General features: G+C 38.8%; 1 protein-coding gene across 3 annotated transcripts in view; it reads left to right on the top strand.

The window, feature by feature from the left end:
* Positions 1 to 218: 218 nt before the first annotated feature.
* The window catches only part of ACVR2A (activin A receptor type 2A), an 87,206-nt gene continuing 63,190 nt past the window's right edge, over positions 219 to 24,234 (top strand). The window contains exon 1 of one of the 3 annotated variants that reach the window (XM_055108464.2): positions 219 to 1,014. Coding sequence is in view for 2 of the 3 variants with exons in the window: in XM_055108465.2 (XP_054964440.1) it covers positions 1,474 to 1,528 (55 nt within the window). In the remaining variant the exon portion in view is untranslated. Of the gene's footprint in view, positions 1,015 to 1,314; positions 1,529 to 24,234 lie in introns of those variants that run through there. The other 2 variants (XM_055108465.2, XM_034954026.3) reach the window with 2 other exon arrangements.

The following is a 24,234-nucleotide window of genomic DNA, read 5'->3' as shown; positions in this document are numbered from 1 at the left end:
GTGTGTAAAAGGAACGGCGGGAATGGATTCAAGTTGCGCATCGTGATAAATGGCGTGAATATCCTGAGCGGGTGGACAGCCCTTCCTCCGTGAGTTTTTCTTTTTCTTTTTCTTTTCTAGTCACCAAGACAGCACGCGTGTGCAGAAGCTGCAGCGGTGGGACGCAGTGCTAAGTCTGGGGGCGCACACACCAGCTCGCGCGTCGCGAGCTCGCCTGGGCAGCTCGGCGGGCGCGGCGAAACAGCTCCCACGTCCGCCTTCCACCGACTCCTCGGTCTCAGAGCGGACGAGGCGTCCCCCCAGAGGAAAGACTGGGCGCCGCAGACGCCCCTCGGAGAAGTCCCTGGCCACTCGCCCCACCTCGGAGTCCTCTTCCTCTTGGGCTTCTCCTGACCCTTCGGGTGGGCGCTCCAGAGAGGCCCGTCGGACGCGATTTGGAAACGGGTCGTGCCCGGCCTAGCCCGCATCTACTCGCCCGGCCACAGCCCAGCCACAGCTTACGGACTTTGAGGCGCCCGCGCCCCTTTGTCGCGGTATCTCTCGCCCAAGCAGGCCGGACGCCGAGGCCTCGCGGTATCGAGCCTCCGTCCGCCCCGCCTCCTCGCCCTCCACTCGGCCCCGCCCTCGCTCTCTCACCCCTCCCCCGCTCCCGCCTCGCTTCCCCGACAATCTCCTCGCGCTCCCGGCCCGGCACGCGCGCTGCGCCCGGCCGCCGCTGCCGCCGCCGCCGCCACCGCCGCTGCCGCCGAGCGTTCCTCCGCTGCGCCTGGCTTCCAGCTTCGGGCCGGAACCGGAAGTTTGGGGGGCGGAGCCCGGCGGAGGCCAGGAGACCGAAAACGCGGCCGAGCCCGGAGCCCGGAGCTGGAGCCAGAGCCTGGACCAGAACTTGGCCGCCGCCTGCACCGCCGCCGCCGCTGCCGCCCGCCGCCCCTTCCCCGCGCCGCAGCCGCCTCGCCGCCACCGCCGCGAGCTCGGCCGCCAGTGGTCCTCGGACTTTAGGTGTCCGGGTTGAAGGTCGGTCCGGACGTCGGACCCAGTCGGTTCCCAGACTGTCCGGGCGGCAGCGGACGCCGCTGCCGCCGCCGCCTCTTCGTCGCCTCAGCCTGGCGTTTTGTTCCGAGAGACGGGAGAGGCGAGCGGAGCTGACAGTGATTTTGACAGTGATTTAAACCCGCTTTTGTTGTTGTTGGCTTTTCGTTGTTTGGTTTTGTGTGTTGTGCGTGTGTGTGGCGGTTTTTCCCCCGTGGTGCATTTTATTTTTTATCGTTGTGCTCTTTTTCTTTTTTTTTTTTTTACCCAGTGAACGTTTTTTTGTTTTTTTTTTTTTTTTTTTTTTTTTTTTTTTTTTGGTCTGGGCTTCCGAGTATGTTTTATGACGGTTGATTTTACACCAGGAGGTTTGTCTCCGAGGAAGACCCAGGGAACTGGATATCTAGCGAGAACTTCCTCCGGATTCCCCGGCGCCTCGGGAAAATGGGAGCTGCTGCAAAGTTGGCGTTTGCCGTCTTTCTTATCTCCTGTTCTTCAGGTAGGTGCAGGGAGCGCGGCGCGGTGGGGCTGCTCCTGCGGCCGCGGCGGCCGCTGCTGGGGGCCGCGGCTGGTGTTGAGTCGGAGAGTCCAGTGGAGCCAGGGGAGGTTGCCCACTCCCTGCGCCCCTCGGCTGCCACCGCCCCCCCCCCCGCCCCCAGGTCTGATTGTGATCTGGAAACCTCCATGCATTTTTCTCTTTTTGAGTTGGGTCGGCGAGCTGATAAGAGTGAGTGCTGTGTTGTTGTGGAAGTGAGAAAGTCATGTTTTGTGGCCATAACACTGGATGACAGCGCTGGTTGGGTTGCAATTAAGCCGCAAATACCACAAGTGACAATTTATGCAAAGGTTGAGATCTGAAAGGAGTATTTAGTGTGGGCTCCTCCAAAACAAGGGTTGCTTTTTGTCATCGTTTAATTAGTGCTTCACCGGTGAATATCACGACATAGATCAAGCCAGTTGCTGCTTAATTTTGGCTGTGAGAAACAATACATCCTATCAGCAATTTAATCTGGGTCTCCCCTCACGTTTTCTTCAACTTCAGCGTCCAGCAGTGTTAAAAATAGTTGTAGTTGTTGTTGGAGTATTAACTATAACCCAGTGCAGAAGAGGTATGCCGCTTGGTATTGGTAATGTGCTGGCGTTCAACCACCATTTGTGTGCTCTTTTGGGGCATAGATTTTGCTTACCTACGGAATACTTATTTTAAACGCTTTGTATTGAAGCATTGTTTTCGGTTTAGAACAACCCATGTGAAATTGTTTTTGTTAAATATAGTACACTCATAAAATAGGTTTTAGCTCAAGGTTGGGGGAATAAACTGGCCATTTTATATTGGAAATTTTGATTTTGTGAGGACGTTCTATGGTTGCAACCAGTGGTTGGAAAAACTATCTAGTCTTTTGTATTTGAAATTCTATAAATAAATACAGCATCTAGCTCAAAGGTGTGCAGATGTACATAACAGGAGAGTTAGTTCAATAGATGAAACATTTTAAATAAGTCTCTTTGGATCTATTTGTCGTAAAATTTAATATTCAGTTACAAGCTTGTGGCATAGAATTACGGGGGACTCTTGGAAAGGGGGGCGAATTGACAGGTTTCATGGCCATGTCTTTATCTCGTTTGCCACAGGAAAATTAAAGGGTGGTAGTCTTCTTTGTGTACCTCTGTGGGGTGTGTGTGTGTGTGTTTGTGTGTTTGTGTCCGTCTTCCCCACCCCCCTTTAAATAGAATCTTTTGTAATGTATAGAATTTTGCTGAATGGTACATTTCGTTGTGGTTAATAAATGGATAAAGTCTAGTCTTATGTCTGTAGTGGTATTGATCAGTTCCGGGTGGGCTGAATGTGTTGTGAAATGGCGATCATTGCCAGAGATTAACCAAAAGAATCATGTCTGTTTAAATGGAAGAAGGAACATGCTTAAGGCAGGCTGACAGTTCTTTTTGTGCACGGTTTGGGAAGGAAGCTAAACAATGGTGTGTCTGAAATGAATGAAGGCCTTGATAACATTAAACCTCTTGCTTTTGTGACATGACCTAACCATGTAGTTTTTATCTTTCCAGTAGTACTCTTTTTTCCTCTGCTTCTATATGTTGTGGCTGGTGAACTCCTCTTGTTCAAATCCCTTGTTCTGATCTCTTGCCCTTGAGGAGGAGGGGCATCATGGCCACTGACCAAGGAATTGTGGACATTATTCCCTCCCAAACCCACCTGAGTCACACTAATCGATGAAGGAGGTTATTCTTGAGCAGTCTCAAGGTATTACTTCTTGAAAAGCAGGCTGTCGCTACAGATCTTACAGCTTCCTCTGCTTGGTTTGGTAGTAAAAATAATTGAGCATTAGTTTCTTGTGGGTATTATTTTCATTGGGCCAGGATTATTTTCAGTGGGCCAGGAGGTTAATAGCTATAATTTTGAAATAAAGTGATTTTGTTGCTGTAGGGCATATAGATATTCCACTTATATTAAACTAATATTATGTTGTTGCATAGGCTTTTTAAGATGAACATTCCCAGTTGAACTAAAACATTTGATTCTGTTGAAGATAATTGAAATAATCATAAAGATCTTAATCCATATTTATACATGAACAATTTGAGTACTTAAAATGTCTGATTTTTAAAAGCCTTTTGTTATGGATCAGATGCACTCTAAAAAAGGATTATTGTGTTTCTCCAACTAATTGATTTTTCTACAAAATGTGTGATCTGACATGTTGGAAGCATGAGGTGACTATTTTTATGAGAATTTAAAAAATTCTCAGGTTGTCAGTTTTTCATTTCCAGATATTTGATTTTTTTAAAAAATCAAAATGGGAAACAATAGTAAGGAACAGTTTTGTTCCAGGTGTTTAGGAGGGATGTTTACTATTTCGTGGACTCTGATTTTTCAGTTTCCATCCCATGGTATGTATTCTGGAGACTGATTATGCAGACTATTCCTGTAGGATATGGCCAAGTGTATAATTTCCTCCTCTCTCTCATTCCAGGGGAAACATTTCAAATTTTGCCCCTATCCTGGAGTGCCTTCAGATTACCTTTGATTTTGAATTTTTTCATTCCTCTCATACTTCCTCAGATTCTGTTTGAAAACATAAATCTTAGTTTTCTTTTTATAGCCATTGTGGTTTATTTGTGTCTTTCCCCACAGTTTGTTGAAGTATGAGAATGACTTTAATACTTGCCTTAGTACTTAGATTTATCCTATCTAGAGTTATGCAGCTATTGTGGTATTTGAGTTGCATAGAAGTAAGTTGAGAATTCCTTTGGATTTTGTGGGAGCTGGAGCACTATGGTCAATGTATTTGATGAAAGAGGAAATGGAAGTATGGTAATTATGTTTTCTTCAGTTCAGCTAGGCAGTACTGTGTATGTGTGAATGTATGTGTGGTTGGAGGGGGAGTTAGCATTACAGAGAATCTTTTGAGATTCTTTTGAACTTTGATTAACAAGTGATGGATGATAAATACTTTGTTTTCTAAAAGGCAGAATCTCTTATAAATGGTGTCTGTGGTCAAATTCAAATATAATACATTGAAACATGGAGACTGGAAACAAAATGAAACAAAATTCTCCCTCCATTCGTTTTCTATTTTTTTTTTTCCTGTTTATGATCTAAGCCAACAGTTCTCAAGCTGGGGTGAGTCCCCCTCCCTACTTCCCCAGATCCCCATCCATGGGACATTTGGAGACATTTTTGGTTGTCACAACAGGGGACGGGGTGTGCTACTGGCATCTAGTTGAGTAGAGGGCAGGGATGCTTCTAATCGTCCTACAATACATGGTACAGCCTTCCACAACAAAGAGTTAGCTGGCTCAATATGTCAGTAGTGTAGAGGTCAAAAAACCCTGTTCTAAGAAAACCAAATACCACATGTTCTTATAAGTAGGAGCAAAATGATGAGAAAACATGAAAACAAAGAACAGAACAGCAGACACTGGGGTCTACTCAAGGATGGAGGGTGGGAGGAGGTAGGTGAGCAGAAAAGATAACTATTGGGTACTGGACTTAATACCTGGGTAATGAAGTAATCTGCACAGCAAACCCCATTATACGAGTTTACCCATGTAACAGACCTTCACATGTACCCCCAAACCTAAAATACAAATTAAAAAAAAAAAGGAAAAACTCAGTTCTAAACTCTTAAATTTTAAAAGCAGTAGTTTATTAGTAAAAGGGCTCTGCTGTCTTCCCCCTAAAGTTAGTAATCTAAATTTTACAAGTACATGGTATCGATGATCTCCAGGTGACCTTGTATTGAAAGATTTTTATCTTTTCATTATCTTTTAAATTAGAATATGATTAAATTAGAGAAACAGACTATAGATACGCACATTCTTTCATCCTTGATGAAATGCTTGAGAATTGACCAGTATAGTATAATATTTTATACTATAATACAATATTCCGATGACTTATGGATAAACTCTCCTATCACCGATTTTGATAGAGTGCTCATGAAGACTGCATGTTCCTGGACATAATGAATGATTGGTTAAGGTATCAAGTTTAATTATATTTGCTTTAGATCCAGGATTTTCTTTGCCACGATATGATCTTTAAGGATATTTGCCTTTATTTTTACTGACATCATTGGGCTGCCTCATGGCGGTATTTGTGTATGTGTGTAACATGTTGCCTGAAATATGTTCACTATTACATGTTCCCTGAATAGTTTCAAGGTAGAAATTCTGTTTTTTTAAAAAAGATATTTATTTTGTCTAGCTAACTTTAATTTCAATAAACTTTTAACCTAATCTCTTAATTACATAATTATCTTGAGAATCATTAGCTGGGTTTTGGTTACCGTTAGACTAATTCATGATACAGTAAGTAATATTTTATGATCTATTGCAGATCGTTTCCCTTTTTAAGGCTAAATCTTGACCATAATTAATAAAATGCTTGCCTTGTTTTGAACTCTGGTTTTAAGGGATTTAACCTAGCCAACCAAGATAAGAATTACAGTGAAACTCTTAGCAAATTAAGGAGCATTATACCATAGAGAGGAAAATTCTGAAGTCATTCCCACAAATGGTGTCCAAATGAGCCTCACAGTGTCTTTGTAACACACCTCTCCATACCCTTCTCTCTGATACTGACATTTTCGCCTTTTGGGTCCACCAGACTCACTGTTCTTAAGAAGAGAAGCACAACTAAACCAAATGAGATTTTAGTAATCTCTAAATTGTTTCTTTAGATTCTAAGACTTTATTTTGTTGCATTTTGACTTTTTAAAGTGCTACTATGATTTTCTCATCTTTGATATTTCATGAGTCCATGATTTAAATTTGTGTTTTCATGGTCTGTTAAGTTGCCAGTTGCCATGTTGTCTCAGATTATAGGTAAGGTTGGCAACATTTGATACTAGGGGTCACTGGTATGCCTTAGCTTTTTGCTCACTGCTCTGTAACTCATTGTTTTTTCCATTCCCTTTCATTATTGTTCCCTTTCCATTTTCCTCCCTTCTTTGTCTACTCCCTTTTCTTCCCCTGACCCTTCTGTACTTATACTGCTTGCTTGTGGAACCCAGTTGTGGCTTAGCATCATGGGTGACTCCAGAGGGCTTACCCGTAGTTTTAATGAAAACAGATTGAATTTAGAATGCTTGAGAATTGACCAGATAGTCTTTTCCACTGTTTTTTCATTTACTGGTTTCTGGACTACCTCGCACACCCTCTTGGGAGTAGTGTTACTCTCTTAGAATCAAATGGCTTGAATTTTAGATTGCTCTTATTCTCTTTTTTAATATTCAGGTTTTCCTTAACTCTTTGCTGCTTCAGAAAAAGTTTCGCTCATATTATTATTCATTTATCATCTCTGTTTAAGCCAAAATTTGACTAGAACCAAGAGTATATTTATTGCTGCTGATAGGACCACATTAGACTTCCTCTGTGGTAGATTTAATTCTGTTAGATTGTAAAATAGTCATGTCTAGACAGAACATTGATTTCAAATTGACTATTGAACATGAAAATTCCAGGAATAGTGTATAGAGGAAGGAGGAGGAGGAGGAGAAATCAAGAAGGTAAGAAAACTACTGTAGATAGCAAGTGACTTTCTGTCATTCTCCACCTAGATTTCTTGTTAGTCACTTTTGTATACCCAGTGTATCTAGAGGTCAGGCTTTGTTTTAATAAAGGGACTTAAAGGAAATATGTTTTTGTCTCTGAGATTGGATTTTTTGAACTGTTAGAGTGGTGGGCCTAAGGGAAAAAATTGGAAACTTCATATGGATAGTGATCAAGAATGTGGTCATAGAGGTTGGTAGACTTGAGCTCTGGTGTCAGTGCTGCCAGTATCTAGCTTATGTATCATTTTCTGTTACTTGATTATTGTAGCACTTTTCTAGCTAAGATTTACCAGTCCCCTATCACTACTTCCTTTTCTTTCTAGTCCATCTGCATAGCTGCTGGAGTGATCTTATTAAAAAATAAATCCGAATATGTTACCCTTGCTTAAAACCTTTCACTGACTGTGAGTCACCTTTAGCATAGAATCTAAAGTCTTAGAATGTCATAAAAGGTCCTTCATCGTTTGGTTCCTGCCTATTTTTTCTAACCTCTTGGTATTGGTTAAGAGTATAGACTCTGGATGTAGACCTAATTGGTTTAAATGTTGGTTTCATAACTTAACCTTGGTCAAGTTACTTCACCTTTGTGTGCCTCAGTTTTCTCATCTACACAATGGGGGGATATTAATAGTGCCTACCTCAGAGAGTGGTTTGAATATTAAATGCTAGGTATTCTGCTGCAGCTTCTCCTCAGCCTGAGTACTATATTCCATCCATATAGACTTGACTTGCAGTTTCTTAAATGTGTAATCCTTTATTGTATGTCAGTATGGTGCCTTTGTACGTGTTACTCTTCCTCTTCTACCTGGCTAACCCCTTTTTGGTTTTAAGACTGAGAAGTATCACCTCTTTAGAAACATTTTCTCTGTCACTCAACCCAGATTGAGTTAGTTGCTTTCTGTTCATCTAACACCTTGTAAATGACCTTGATTTCAGTAATAATTGCAAATGTTTACTTGCCTGTTTCCACTTTAGACTGTGCAAATGTTTACTTTCCTGTTTCTACTCTTTGAAGACATCTTTCCTTTATCCACACACCCATTCCTGGAACCTGGTACACAATAGGTGCTCAGCAAATGTTTATTAAATGAATGAAATGAAATTATTTCACTTCTCTGAGCCATGGTTGTCCTCTTAATGTATCGAAGTGGTGAACTTGGATTAGATGATCCCTGATTTTTTTTCCTACTCTGAAAGCTTTATGGTTCTATAATTTTAAGGTTAGAGTTCAGTGGTGACATTTTATTAAGAAAAGATGATTTTGCTCATTGTTTTGATATCTTTAAGTTATGTTCAAATTTAAATTTTTTAAATAATTAAAATTAGAATTTGAATTATATAGATTTAGAGGGGATCTTAGGTATCCTCATGTTCCATGGCTTTCATACTTTTTTGATTATAATACACAATAGGAATTACACATTGCATTATGACTTAGTTCCCATGTAGTAGTAGGGGTGTATGTATATATGTCTGTGTGCATCAGAAATGAAAGTTTCATGAACTGTGTACTCTTAACTATGTGCAGGACACTTATGTATTTTTATATTACATTTCATTTAAAAAACATTGATCGTGACCCATTAATTGATTCATTGACCAACTAATGGATTGTAAATCCCTAAAACCAGTGACCTAGTTCAACAATCCTTATTTCCTGTATTCAGTACTCTCTTAGTGGAAAAGGAAGCTTCATACGTAAATGTGTGCAATGAAAAATATATGCACTGAAAAATATGGTCATTAATTAATCTACAATAGAGACTGTGTGCCTAAGTATAGAATATAGGGAAAACTGGTCTCAAGGGGGAACATGGCTCTTCCCTGACTAAGGTCTTCTCTCTTTTGGACTAGTCGAATAAATTAAGCACACACGAAGGTGCTGAAACAACATTAGATTGTAATTTTGGGGAGTTGGGATTTTTTAATTTAGGAAAGACTTGCTGGACTTAGTACTGGAAAAAAAGTCTTAGACGGAGATTAGGAAGGATGTTAATATGAAGGAAAAGACACAAAATAGCATCAGGAACACAATAGCCATTTGAGAGTAAACTTGACCATGGATGAAGGCAAGGTGGGATGGAGACATTTTGACTAAATCTGAGGAAGAGATTTGTGTGATGAAGAGAGTTCACAATTGCTTGAAGAAGTAGGACAATCTCAGGGGGTTAACTCTTAAATTCAGATGAAAAGTAATTAAAACTGAGGAGGTAAGAGTGGATGATACATATCCTGATGTATGTCCCAAATACCCCATATGTGGATATAGGACTGAAAAGCAACTCGAAGACTAAGGTAGAATGGTTGCACTACTAAATAAAATTGGTAAGGAAGTAATGAGCCAGAGGAAAATTGAAAGTGCCTTCATAACTAAAAAAGTTTACAGATACAGTTTTAGATGATAAGCATGAATATAAATAAAGACATGTATTTGGAAAAATAAGAGTACATAATAAAACATGATAACATGTAATATTCTCTTAAAAAGGCAGACACTGTGTGATGGATATGTCTTCATTGTGATGTCTAGTTAAAGAATTCTAAGCATTAGTGGCTCAATATGTTGTTTATGTTTAAATGATGGTCAAATTTCAGTAATTACTCATACTGGTCATCCAGATTATATTCTTTGAAATCTGTATGAGACCCTACAGTAAAATATACTGTTCTAAGGAAGTAGATTTAGATGCTTTTCTGAATTTGGTATATGGTATTCACGCTTGAAACCTAAACTTTTCAGTGACCATTCTTTTGGACTAGTTTTTTCTTTGGTTGGCTGTAGTCACACTGGGAATTACTTTATTCTCTAATATTGCTAAAGAAAATAAATGTAAAGCAAGAAGAGAGTTACTACATTAGAAGGACTGGCTACACATGTGGGGAGGGGTTGCCTTTCAAAAGATTTTAAAAATGAATCAAGTCTTTACATATTGTAATAAAAGTAAGCCTATTTATAAAGCTTAGAGGGAGGAGTTTTCGTAGTTATGATTATTAACTTTAAAATTTTTATTTTAAAGGAAAAGTTTATTGTTCTTCCCATCTTCATAACTATATGTGATATATCAAGCTTGCTCCAAGGCATTATTTCAAGAGGAAGGGGCATGGACAAGTTATGAGATCTTGGCACATTTCTAAAACTCTGAGATTAACTTTTAAAATTTGTAAACCAAGATGTATTAAATGAATTGATAACTCCACATAACATGGTAGCTGGTCCAGAGTAGATCTTACATATTAGTTTTTAATCTATCTTTAAGTCCCATTTAAAAGGATATGGTATGTAAAACATTAAAAAATATAGATTTGGTTCTTGGGGGATATTTACATTTGCAGGTTACTTATCAGTCAGTTAATGTGAAATAATACTCTGACTAAATGATACAGCCAAAGAACATATCATTATAGAGAGCCAGATAGCTGCCAATAAATATCTAGAATATTCAGATATCGTGGTTCCTTACAAAGAGTTCTTTAAGGTCTCACTGTTTTAGCATGCATTAAAAAGAAACAATGGACTAAATCGTCTCTATTTATTAGTGGGAATTTAAAATCTCTTTTTTCCTTGGAAAACTTCCTTAAACTTTTTAAGTGTTTTAAAACTTTTAGTAGAAGTAAAGTTTTGAAAGATTCTCAAGTCTGTTTTTTAGGTACCAGCTACTTTAAGCTTTGAAAACACAAAGCTATTCAATGACTGTACTTTGAGATCAATATTTTGAATGTGGTATAATATTTTGGACTAAAACTTAAGAGTCTGTCATTCAAATTCCTACTTTCCTACTGACTCTTTGACCTTTGACAGCCATTAAGATTTCACTTTACTCACCCTAAATTAAAGAGGGTGAAATAGGTATTCATTCACTTAACAAATCAATATTGAACTACATGCTAGACACTATGGTAAGTGCTTGGGATACAGTATTAAACATGAAGATAGATATGATTATGCCTTTCTGAAGCTTATAGTCATAAAGTAAGTAGTCAAATGAACAACATAATTACAGATTGTCATACGTGCTCGGACAGAAACTAACAGGGTGCTGAGAGGATTACTCTTTATTTGCCTTATCACATATCACATCTGTTTACTTTATCTGCCTATTTCTTTTTTTTTTTTTTTTTTTTTGAGACTGAGTCTCGCTCTGTTGGCCAGGCTGGAGTGCAGTGGTGCAGTCTTGGCTCACCGCAACCCCAGCCTTCCAGTTCAAGTGATTCTCCTGCCTCAGCCTCCCGAGTAACTGGGACTACAGGCGTGCGCCACCATGCCTGGCTAATTTTTGTATTTTTGGTAGAGAGGGGGTTTAACCATGTTGGGCAGGCTGGTCTCGAACTCCTGTCTCAAGTGATCTGCCCTCCTTGGCCTCCCAAAGTGCTGGGATTACAGGTGTGAGCCACCGCGCCTGGCCTATTTCTTATTTGTCCTTTCCAATATTAGAATGTAAGCTCTACTGGGGCGGGGAAGGGTGTGACTTTTTCTTAATACTTCCAATGCATGGCACAGTTTCTGGCACAGAGGCGAAGCTCAGTAAATATTTAACTAGCTGCCTGAAGCAATGAATGCAGGGATGGGACTGGAGAGATAGGGACAGGATCATGCAGGTCTTTGATGTAACAGGGGAAGGAGTTAGAATAAAATGCAAACGGCAGTGTGAAGCAAAGAGTTTTAAGGAAGAGCAGATCTGGGTTATGTGTTGAGATCACTTTGGCAGCTATCTGAAAAACATACTGGAAGAGTGTAGGAGGGAAGAGGTGAGACCAGTTAGGAACCTGTTGCATCAGTGTAAGCTAGAGAGACTCTCCTAGATCCCTTCCAGCTTTGAACATTCTCTGATTGTATTGTAAAGCTTGCCTACACTTATCAGTCTTCCTTTTGTATCTTATTTTAGTCATCTTATTTTTTTTCCTACTTGTCATTGCTTAAAAAAAACATGAATGGATAGGTTTCTTGTGCACATGTGAACTTTGAATACAAATTCTCAGAAAAAAGAAATAATGAAACGCAGACTAGAGGTTATTGAATTTTTGTAACAAATTTCTATCTTTAGATTTTGTACATTTGCTAATTTATATATATTCTTATTTACTTAAGCATTCCTATTTCTCTCTGAAATTGGCTTTACTCCTTTTCAGGTGTCTATTTTTTTCACAAGCTTACCACCTCTTTATTGTTTCAGATGTAATATACTATATTGTTGGTATGGTTGAAGATTCAGAAGTAGAAACTCAGTGTATTTTATATCTTAATTCTTAGAAATTTGATATCTTTTCAGGTTATCAAGGTCTTACAATAAAGGCTGAAAGGATGAATACTTAATACTTTAGGCTATTAGTTTTACTCAGGGCTGCAGCCTCTAACTCTAGGTATTCAGCTGGAATGTTTTTATCTGGAAAGATTTCAGTCCTCTCCTGTTGATAGTAAAGAGGTGGTGCTTGGCACAGGGAAATAAGCTCTTTATTATGGCAGAAGTTCAGCTGTAGCATCTGTGCCTAGGAAAAACTGCATTATTACACACAGGTAAAACCAGAAGAGATGTTAAACTTTACTGAATTTAAAAAATATAATGGTGCCTGCCTCTTTTCATCTGGTTTCACTTGGATTTTTTCATTTTGGAAGCAGGTAAAGCTAACCATCTTTGATAAGCCACCTTCTATAAAGTTCAGTTTTACCCTATAAATACTATAGGTCATTTTATTTATTATTACCTTAAGTAAAATAGTTCTAGAAAAAGAACTGGATGCTAGGCCTTTCTTTTACCTGGTAGTGGAGTTTCATACTTCAGGATTAGTGAATACAGTTTGCTAATTAATTTTATATAACCTAAGACTCGAAATGAACTTGTAATAATTACTAAAATTATATGAGGAGAAATGAAAAGTCAATGAGTAAATGAGGACGATGATAAATAATGAATAATTGCAAGATAACATATACAAGACGGATATGGTAATAGTAAAGCAATTTGATTAGTGGGCATTCAAAGTAGAATAAAACACCTTTCTGAATGGCCAGAAAAATGGTTGAATAGCCACTGACCATCTTTTTAATTCTATATTATATAACAAATCTTTCTTGGTAATCTTTACTTATTTTCCTCCTCAGTTCTTTAGAGATACATATACTTGGTTTGGGTGTTGAATTAGGAAATTAATTGCTAATTGTAGTTTTTGTTAAAATGTAAATAGAGATTGCTTATTAGCCGAGAGGGTTAGAAATAATAGAGGAAATTAAATTAGCAAGCTTTTACTGCTGGGAGGGCCTAACAAACTGTCAGGTACTATTTTCTCCAGTAACTACCTTTATCGGAATGATTCTTAGGAAGAATAAACTACTCAAGCTGATCCTCACTTCTGAAGGATGGAGTAAAAGTAAAAGGTTAGGGTCAGAGAAGAAGGGTGGTTATACTTTATTTTCCTTTTGAATCATTGAAGAGTAATTTTGACTTTTTACCTGCAGATCTTATTTTTCACTATTGTATCCCTAGAATATCCCCACATCAAGAACTGTAGTTTCTAATTAGTCTAGCAACATATATTTAGCAGTCCTCAATTAGACAGTATTTTTGTAATTAATATCTAGCCTTGCATCTATGATGGAAGGAAATCAGCTCAGTAAGCCAGAGCACAGAAGAGTAGAGGAGCCTACTCTGTTATAGATAATAGAACCATTGAAACGTTATTTGTCAGTTAGGGCTGGTTAATAGAAATAAAAGCTCATTTTGTTGGTACATATGTAGCCTTTTGTTGGCAAGAATGGTTTTCTTTAAAAAAAAAAAAAAACAACAAAAAAACCCCTAACACTTGCTTTATCTTCAAATTCAATGAAAGTAATTAATTATGCAGATCTTTGGGTTGATATAGTAGAAAGAGCAAACATTCTGCCAGGAGAAAACCTGGGTGTTGTGCCTGTCTACCACAGTATGGAATATCATGTGAACTTGGGAAAATTTCATTACCTTAGTTTCTATTTTATAGTACCTACCTCAAAGATTTGAGTAAAGATCAGAGGCTACACACACAAGCCCAAGCGTACTCACATAAACATATATACATGCGACTTAAAAAAAAATTATTTTAAGTTCAGGAGTACACCTGCAGGTTTGTTACATAGGTAAACTTGTGTCATGGGGGTTTGTTTTATGGATTATTTTATCACCCAGGTATTAAGCCTAGTACTCATTAGTTATTTTTCCTGATCCTCTCCCTCCTCCCTCCCATAGGCCCCAGTGTTCCCCTCTATGTGTCCATGTCTTCCCATCATTTAGCTTTCACTTGTGAGAACTTGTGGTATTTGGTTTTCTGTTCTGTGTTAGTTTGCTAAGCATAATGGCCTCCAGCTCCATCCATGTCCCCGTGAAGGACATGCTCTCGTTTGCTTTTATGGCCATACATGCAACTTAAATTTTTTTTCTTCTCTCCTACCTTTTGCTGAACATGCAACCTTTAAAACTTTGAAATGCTATGCCAAATATTTGTAATTAATACAGTTATGTTTTTCAAGGAGTAGAGAGTAATAAGAAGGATTGAAGGGAACTATACCAGCACTTCGAATTCAGAATTTGTGATGCCTGATGGCTCGACATTTATCTTTAGGCTGTCTGCGAATAAAGGGGTTAATTCCATAAACAACCAAATATTAGATATTAGAGGGCTTATTCCTTACAGTGACCTTAAAGGCTCTGTATGATATGGCCGCATTCCATCCTTATCTTTTGCGGTATTGGCCCTCTGGTAGTTCCTACAACAAACCAACTGCTTTTTATTCCTCTGAGCTTTTTTTCACTTGTTTGTCTTCCATTAGTATTTATGACAAGGGCCATATCAGACTTATAATGTAGTTTCTTCCATGCCTGGCACATAACAGATGCTTAACAAATATTTATCAATGAACGTTGAATGCTTTCGAGCACTTAGAATGGGGGTCCGCAGACATTTTTGTAAAGGGCCAGATAGTATTTTAGGCAGTCCCTTTTGCAGTTTCTCAGCTCTGCCAGCTGTAACACAAAAGCAGTCAGACAATATGTAAATAAACTAGTGTCACTGTGTTCCAGTAAAACTTTATTTGTGGGCACTGAAATTTGAATTTCATGTAATTTCATGTGTCACAGAGTATTATTCTTTTGATTTTTTTTCAACCATTTAAAAATGTAAAAACCATTGTTCAGGGGCTATATACAGACTGGATTTTGACCTGAGGGCTGTAGTTTGCCAATCTCTTGGACATTGTATAGGTGGCATCCCTCCCCCACCTTAGAAATATGTTTTTAAAACTTTGTTCGGGAGCATTTTCTTATAGAATTATTGTTACATATGTAGGTTAAGTTCCTAGACTAATCCACAATCCTGTTTTACTTCCAGTGTTTTAGTCTAGCAATACAACTTTGTTTTACCCCCAAGAATAACTCTGTCTCTGAGGGAAAATAGATTTAGTATTCCTTCTTGGACCAGAAGCAGCACATATTCTCCCCAGCACTCTCACAATTTCCTTCTTCCCTGATCTCTCTTCTACCTGCTGGGGTTTGCATCCTAGGAAATACTCTTCTAGGAGCTCCTGTAGGGTGGAATGGTAACAAAACTAAAAAGAGCTTTCTGTGTGTGATTAGAGAGGAGGGCATGGGAGGAGAAAGGTGGAGAGAAGAGTGCAAAGTAGTTTCTTTTAAAACTGCAGATTACAACCCATTTGAGGGTTATAAAATCAGTGTAGAGGGTCACCACAGACAAAAAACAAAAAAAGAAAGAAAATAGAAAATATTAGAATGAATCACCCATAGCATAGTATTGTTTTGTGAAACTTCAGTTGTGTGTGTGATTGTATGTGTGTATGTACTGGGTCACAGTGAAAAATGTGCTATGTGGTCAGAAAAGTTTGAGAGCCTATGTTCCAAGGGTTTGGGGTACTGATCCTGAGTTGTTTGTTTGTTTGTTTTTGTTTTTTTCCCTTACTGTATATGAGGCGCATGAAAAGTGTAAAGGCAGTCTCTTGATTTCTTGCTACAGTACGTTTTTGGTCCTCAGCTACCTTATGAGGTAGTTAACTGTTTTACAGATGAGAAAACAGGGTCATACAGATAAAAAGCTTCACAACTGAGATTGAAACAGAAGCTCACCAGAAGCTCACCTTATTTTAGAATATGTTCTTCTTCCATTATACCATGTTGTTTTTCCTGTAGGAAAAGGAGCTATGTACGACTTCCTTTGCGTTTTAGAGGACAAAAATTATTCCAGTTGGCCACAGCTCACTGATTTCTTGAGACAAAGCATTGGCTTTAGTGATAGGACAGGGCCACTGAAAGGTGTGAAGAGAATGGTTAGGAACTCAGTAGAAAGGATGACGTAGTATGTAAGAAAGGAGGGATTTCACCTTTATTTTCTTCTTTGTCCTCTGTAGTACTATCCCTGCTCCTTCGTTCCTCACCACCAGTTGGGCTCTTAACTCATGCTAGAAATAGCACAGAATTGAGGATGAGGTTTAGTGAGGAAGGGTAATACAATCATGTCTTTAGCTGAAAGGGGAATGAGGAGGGAAACCCAAGTAGCAGGGCCACCTGGCCACCCAGATGGGTTGGCTGTTCCCAGGTGGCAATTTACAAGTGGGTGTAGGTAAAACAGGGTCTGCTATTAATTGTGTTACAAGCAGAAGTCTTGGCTGTGGAAACTGGTAGCTTTGATAACGCTAATTGAAAATAGTTCTTTTTAAAGTTATATTAAGGGAAAGCCTGTCTTAAGCAACACTTGGTTAGTCCAGAGTCAGTTACCCATTTTAAGTACTTAAAAATCATAATATATGTCTTTTAAGAAATCTCTTTTTCTTAGTTTCTGGTAAAAACTAATTTATCCCTGATTCTGATCTCTACCTTGATTTGGAATGGTTTTGGGAAGAAAAAGATTGATGGGAAGGCTCTTCTTCACTAGGAAAGTAACAGAACCATAGCAGACAGGTTGGTTAATTGAACAGAAAGATGAGAGATCCTTACAGAATGTGTTCATCTTCCCCAGGCCCAGGGATTCTTGCTTTTAGAATGGGAATTACTGTTTCATAGGGAATGAGTTTCAACTATGTAGTAGTATCTGAAGACTTAGTATTTTTTAGCCCATCACTTGCCCCTACAGTATTGCTTACCATTCTGTATTATAATATCTTGTTAATGTGTCAGGCTCCCAGCTGACCCTAAGTTGTTACAGATTTTTCAGTGTAAAGTTAGTGTGTTCAGCTTAGGTTAAGAGTATTGAAGCCAGATGCCTGGTCCTCGTCTGGAAAATGGAGATAATAAGGGTAACCTACTTTATACAGTTGTTATAAAGTGTAAATGAGTTGATAGATGCAAAGTGCTTTGAATGATTTCTCACATGTAGCATTCTAAATAACTAAATAAATATTAATTGCTGATGCTGCTTGATATTACCCACCAGTGTCAAGCTCTGAACTATTTATTGAATACAAACAAGTTATAATGTAGTGAATGTATTAACAATATTGAGGACATTCCAGTATATTTATTGAGAAACTGTACCTTTGTAGATGGCCATGCTGTTTTGTTTAGGATGCAAGTAGTGTTTATTTATAATATTTATATTTATTTGCCTCTGATTTAATTCTAGAACATCATCTGGTGTTCAGGGAAGAATACTAATATTTTCAATTATGTAGTTTATTGGTATAGTTTTATGTAAAGATTTTGGGGAGGATCTTTTCAGAAAAGTGTAAAGTAGCATGTCATTCAGTAGTATACAGGTTGAGCATGCCAGATCTGAAAATCCAAAATTTGAAATTCTTCAAAATTCGGAACATTTTGTGTGACAGCATGATGCTCAAAGGAAATGCTCATTGGAGCATTTCAGATTTCAGATTTTCAGATTTGGGATGCTTAACTGGTATACCACCAGTATTTTGAAATATTGAAATATTTGAAATCCGAAAAAAAAATCTGAAATCCAAAACACTTCTGATCCTAAGCATTTTGGATAAGGGATATTCAGCCTGTATTCCCGAATGAGAGCACCTGAAAACCTTCTTTCCAAAGTGAGAGAAAGATAAAGTGGTGTGAATGTGTGAGGGTAATAACTGAAATTTCTAAAAGCGTATCTTGTTTTATTTTCTCAGCATCTGAATATTAACATTTCTGGGTAGTTTCCATGTTTTATAGTTTTTTAAGTGATTTCATGTCTGTTTCTGTTGATCCTATTTGAGCCTGTTTGAACTAGGTTCTATGTTTTGTTTTAACTCAAACCCTGAGATAATGTAATTTGCCTGAAGTCACTAATCAGTGGAGCTAGAACTAAAACCCTGATTTTCAAGTTCAGTGTTCTTTTGTAGTAGCAAAAAATGCTTTCTGGCTTTTAGAGAGTCCCCTTCCACTGTCTCCCACCCTTAGTGTTTGCAGTGATTTATAGAGTTGGTTGCTTTGCAGATAATCTTTGTACCACACTTTCAGAAACCCATGTTTAGAGTCTGGGGAGCCAGAAGTAGCAATATAGCAATAATAAGCACCAAAGCGAACTCTAATTCTAGGGCAGATTTTTTTTTTTTTTTTGGAGTAGGGGTCTTGCTTGGCTAGCTTGATGTTGTAACTATAAATCCACATGTTAATTGTTGCCTGAAGTAAATTTGTAGGTAAATCCTGCCATTGATTGCTGCAGATGTGCTTTTCTCAATCACTTTTGCTTTTGATTAAGAACATTTAAAATTGTTTTCCTGGGCAGGGCACCATGGCTTCATGCCTGTAATCCCAGCACTTTGGGAGGCTGAGGCGGGCAGATAACCTGAAGTCAGGAGTTTGAGACCAGCCTGGCCAACATGGTGCAACCCCGTCTTTACTAAAAATATGAAAATTAGCCGGGTGTGGTAGCACACACCTGTAATCTCAGCTACTGGGGAGGCTGAGGCAGGAGAATTGCTTAAACCCATGAGACGGATGTTGCAGTGAGCCGAGATTGCGCCACTGCACTCCAGCCTGGGTGACAGAGCGAGACTCTGTCTCAAAAAAAAAATTGTTTTTCTAACAGTCCATTGCTAGATCAGTCTCATTACACATGTGCCAGAATTTTACATTATTTTCACATTACTACATTACTTGGGTCAAAATTGGAATTGGCGAGTTATGTCACAGCACAACCATTATGTATAACAATAGTATTGCTAATGATTACCGTTTGTTAAAACTGTCATTATTAACCACCACTTATAGCATGCTCCCTGCTAAGTGCTATTAAGTTTTCATGATAATGTGCCTGACTAGCCCTACAAGATAATTGTTATCCCCATTTTATAGATAAGGAAACTGAGACTCAGTGACTTGCCTAAGGCTATGTAACTAAGTAAGTAGCAGAACTTAGGTCTGTAAGGCTTACATCTATTCTTTGGTATCTACTATGCTAAAATAATGAGTTACCAATTCCAGGACTGTGTGGTGTTTTTTGAACCTGTTCTGCCAAGGTTCTCTATCCTGCTCAAGTTAACAGCAACCACTGTTGCCAGCACCCCTTGAAACCTATGATGTGGTAAAAACTGCTGACTTACCAAATTGAAGTGAATGATGGTCTACTATGTTTCCTGTGGCTGATAATAGCAGAGCTTTCTCCACCTCTGAAATGAAAGTACACTGCTTGACCCTTGAACAACGTGGGGATTAGGGGTATTGACACCCTGTGAGGTTGAAAATCCAGATATAACTTTTGACTCCACCAGAACTTAACTAATAATACCCTGTTATTGACTGGAAGCCCTACTGATAACATAAACAGTTGATTAACGCATGTTTTGTATGTTATATGTGTTACACATATACATACTATTTTGTATGTTTTATTGTATTCTTACAATAAGGAAGCTAAAGGAAAGAAAATGCTGTTAAGAAAAACCATAAGGGAGGGAAAATATTTTTACTCTTCATTAAGTGGAAGTAGATTAGTCTTGCTATCTCAGGGATGGCAGAGGTAGAAGAAAGTCTGCATACAGGTGGATTCACACAGTTCAAACCCATGTTTGAGGGTTGTTTGAGGGTCAGCTGTAATTGTCCATAGCTGCTTAAAAACTGAGTAACAGAAGTTGTTCCTTTTGGTTATATAGTGAGCCAGAATCAGAACTAGGTCAGAATTCATTTGCTCTGATCACCACTTGAGTAATTAGAGAATCAAATGTTCAAAGTAAATGCATCTTCTTAAAATGATTATACCTTGACTCAGAGAAGTTGAATTAATTGAAATTTGCTCATGTAGAAGAAAACAAATCCATGTTGCTTTTGACTCATATTTAGAACATAATTTAATGTTAGTGGTCGTTAATTGCTCATTGGTGCCTGTTTCCTGTGTTGGGTGAGTGAGGAAGAACATGCTAGATAAGTACGAATAGTTCTGGCATTAGGATTTGTGGTTCCCCTCTTCACATTATTTTTAAGACAAATTGATTAAATGATGTAGCATACTTTGTTTTTCCTAATTGAAGGACCTCAGCTTTCTGTTACTATAACTTTTTGTTTTTTTTTGAGAGGGAGTCTAACTGTGTCACCCAGGCTGGAGTGCAGTGGCGCGATGTCGGCTCACTTCAACCTCCACCTCCCAGTTTCAAGCGATTCTCCTGCCTCAGCCTCCTAAGTAGCTGGGATTACATGCACGCTCTACAACGCCCGGCTAATTTTTTTTGTATTTTTTTAGAGGTGAGGTTTCACCATCTTGGCCAAGCTGGTCTGAAACTCCTGACTTGGTGATCCGCCTACCTTGGCCTCCCTAAGTGCTGGGATTACAGGTGTGAGCCACCGTTCCCGGCCTGTTATTGTAACTTTTAAAGTATCGATTAGCTTGCAGAAACTGAGATATGAAGAGAATAGGAAGAAAGGGAAATTTCTTATCTGTGTTTTTTAGGCTAGGGAATATGAATAAAAGATGGCAAAGGAGTAGTGAAGACAAGTAACAAATTCCTAGGGACTTGATTTGTATTTAAGGGATGGAATTTATAGAAAACCAAATATAGCCATAATCCGTTTAGTTATAATTTCCATTATAATTAAACAATAATCCATTTAGTTGTTGAAATCAACCAACAATTAAGGGGACCCTACTATGTTCGTCTCATTGTGCCAGGTACTATGGAGCTTACAAAAAGAGTGTGAAGTTTTTAATTGTCTAAGAAAACAGTCACTTTGGAATGATAAACCATACGCTCTAAAAATATACATTCTGAAACTAAAAATGCAATATAAAAACATGAGATACATTGATTACTAAAATTAATGATATCTGACACCAAGTGACTTTTTTTTGGGGAGGAGGCTTGGCTTATCTTTTAGGACTTCACTAGGTTAGGGATGCATTTCAGATTCTACTCCACCTAGTCTTAGTTCTTGGCCTTGTTTCTTTCTGAATTTATTGCTGCTAAAATAAAAGCACCACGAGGATAGGGATTGTGGCCCTCGTGTTTATTACCACAGTCCTAGTGTCCAGTGCTCAATAAATACTGTTGAATAAATTAATATGAAAGTCTTCCTTTTTCCTCTCACCGTCCAGTTTCTTCAAATGATTCCTCTGTATGTGGCTCCACATCCGTACCTTTTGTTCCCTCTTTAACCAACTGTTAACTTAAAGTAAGTGACATAATTCTCTCAAAGATTAAGGATTTTTTAGTAGCCTAATCTAAAGCATTCTTATTATATTTGATTATGAATTGACTTTTCTATAAGTTTGACGCTATTGTCTGCCTGTTCCTTCTCAAAGTTCTCTTGTCCTGTTACACTCCCAATTCTGTAGCCCCTTGCTACCTCAGTATTCATTCTGCCCATCCTTTTTGTGTTGCTGTTTCTCAGAGTTTAATCCTTAATGGAATTTTGCTCTACATACCCTTCCTGTTGAAGTAATCCCATCTCATCTTCACTTTTTGACTAAGTGTAGGAGATGTCCAGAGTTACCTTGCTGATTCTGATCTCCCTCCTGAGCTCCAAACTTATTTATTAGTCATCTAGTAAACGTTAAGTATATGTCACAACTGGGAGAAGAGATGAATAAGACACAGTCTTTACCCTAGGGGATTCATAGCCTAGTGGGAGGAGAATGATTAGTAAACTAGCATTTATGCAGCACATGGAATCTATGTTAGAGTCCCTTGGGATAGCAGAAGCAGCTTTTGGAGTGGGGTCAGGTAATTTTTCCTACAGGGACACTTGAGGTGATCTTGTAGGATGGATGATTAGGAGTTCACCAGGTAAATAGGGAGGAATATTTTATGTTTTCTCTGTCAGTCCTGATGAGTTGCTCCCTGGTGGTGAGACAGCTCAGTATGGACAAGTTTTCCAAGGCCCAAGGACAGTTAGAGAGTAGGCCCAGGGGAGCCAATGTCATGGCCAGTAAAATGGTATCAAGCATTAAAGCCAGAGGGTTAGAAGTGACTGAGAAAACAGGGGAGTTAATAACAAACGAAATACATGACTACTCATTCAAAGCAGTGTATGTAAGGGAATGATTTAGACTAAGACTCTGAAAGTGGCATGCGCTGGGTTTGTCCTTTTCAGTGATACCTCTTGTATATTGCCGTAGCCACCATGATAGATTAAAGCAGTGTTTCTCCAGCTTTAATATGCATAGGAACCACATGGAGATATTGTTAAAATGTAGATTTTGATTTGTTAAATCTGGAGTGGGGCCTGAGGTTCCGCATTTCCAAGAGGCTCCCAGTGATGCCATGCTTGGTTCAGGGACTGTACTTTCAGAAGAAAGAGATTAAAGGAGCCAAGAATGGCCAAATGCAGAGGAAACAATTTATACAGGCACATGAATAATTGTTATGTGTTTCAGGAACTGAGATTAGTTCAGGACACTGAGATCTTAAGGCATATATGGGGGATGGAGCAGTAATGGGAGACGAGTCTGCAGAGGTGGGTAGGGGTCAGGTTATGAGGGGCTGGATTTGCTAGCGAGTGTTAACTTCATGCCAAGGACTGTGGAAGGGCCATTTTGAGCAGAAGAGTACTATTATCATTCAATGCTTTAGAATGAAGAGATGAATTAGGTTTTTATCAAGCTGAGTTCAAAGTACTTGTGGCCCATTCTGATAGGGATATCAAATAAGTAGTAGAGGTAGATCTAAGCTGGACAGAGAGATTTGAGTATTCAGCCAATAGATGTACAGCATGAAATCAACTAGGCAGAATGAGGAATGAAAACAGACCAAAGATCTAACTCTGGGGAATGCTGTCATTTTCAGAGCAGGGAGAGAAGTTAAGGAAGAGCTTGTAGAGAAGATCAAGGTGTGTCCAGAAAGGTAGAAGGAAAACAAGTATCGTTTCATTGTAAGAAATCTAGATGGAGATAGTATTAAAAAAATGTCAGATCTAATAAGGTAGAGCCTGAAAAGTCACCACTAGATTTGTCAATTAGGAGATTATTTGTAACTTTACCAAGAGACATTTTGGTAAAGTGGTGGAGACAAAATCCATGTTGTAGGAGATGAGTAGTGAAATGTAGATGAGGAAGTGGTTTCAGCTGTGGTCTATTACTTTCCAAGAAATGTTGGCTAAGAAGGGATGTAAAGAGGTGGGGAAGAAAGCCAGAGTCGAGATGTTTCTATGCTTTAGAGTTGAATTCAGGAGAGAGCTTACAGAAAGGGGAAAATTAAAATTGAAACCATTTGGAGCCAGAAACTTGGCTGCCCTCTTCGACGTGTTCTTCATAATGTTCTTCAAAATCCAAGCAATTACTAAGTTCTGTCAGTTTGACTTTCCATGTGTTTCTTGAGTCTATACCTGCTTCCTTTCCATTACCAATGTGTTAGTTCCATTCTTACCATCTCGTATCTGGACTCTTTAAGTGGACCTATTCCTCCCTTACTCCAGAAACTAAACAAAGCAAACAAAAATGCACCAGGGAAACAGAAAATTTCCCTTCCACACTCTTTGCTAGAAACCGTGGAGATTACAGAAACTAAGGGATCTATGAAAATGTACAGATCTGCTCCTGACAGTTAACTTCTTAAAACCCCTTACTTCTTGTCAGTTACAAATGGTGAAAGTCAAGCTTTTTAACAATACACGCAGTACCCCCAGGATTATTCTTTTCCAGCTTCATTTCCTGCCACTCACTGCCTCCCACTTTAATCTTACAACACTAGAAGACTTCTGATCTTTACAACCCTTGTGCCTTGTGCCTCTACACT

Source organism: Pan paniscus, chromosome 13 (genome assembly GCF_029289425.2).
Source record: "Pan paniscus chromosome 13, NHGRI_mPanPan1-v2.0_pri, whole genome shotgun sequence".
NCBI classification, from domain to species: Eukaryota; Metazoa; Chordata; class Mammalia; order Primates; family Hominidae; genus Pan; species Pan paniscus.
The sequence above is the reverse complement of the archived record's forward strand: the minus strand, read 5'-3'. Positions and strand labels throughout refer to the sequence as shown.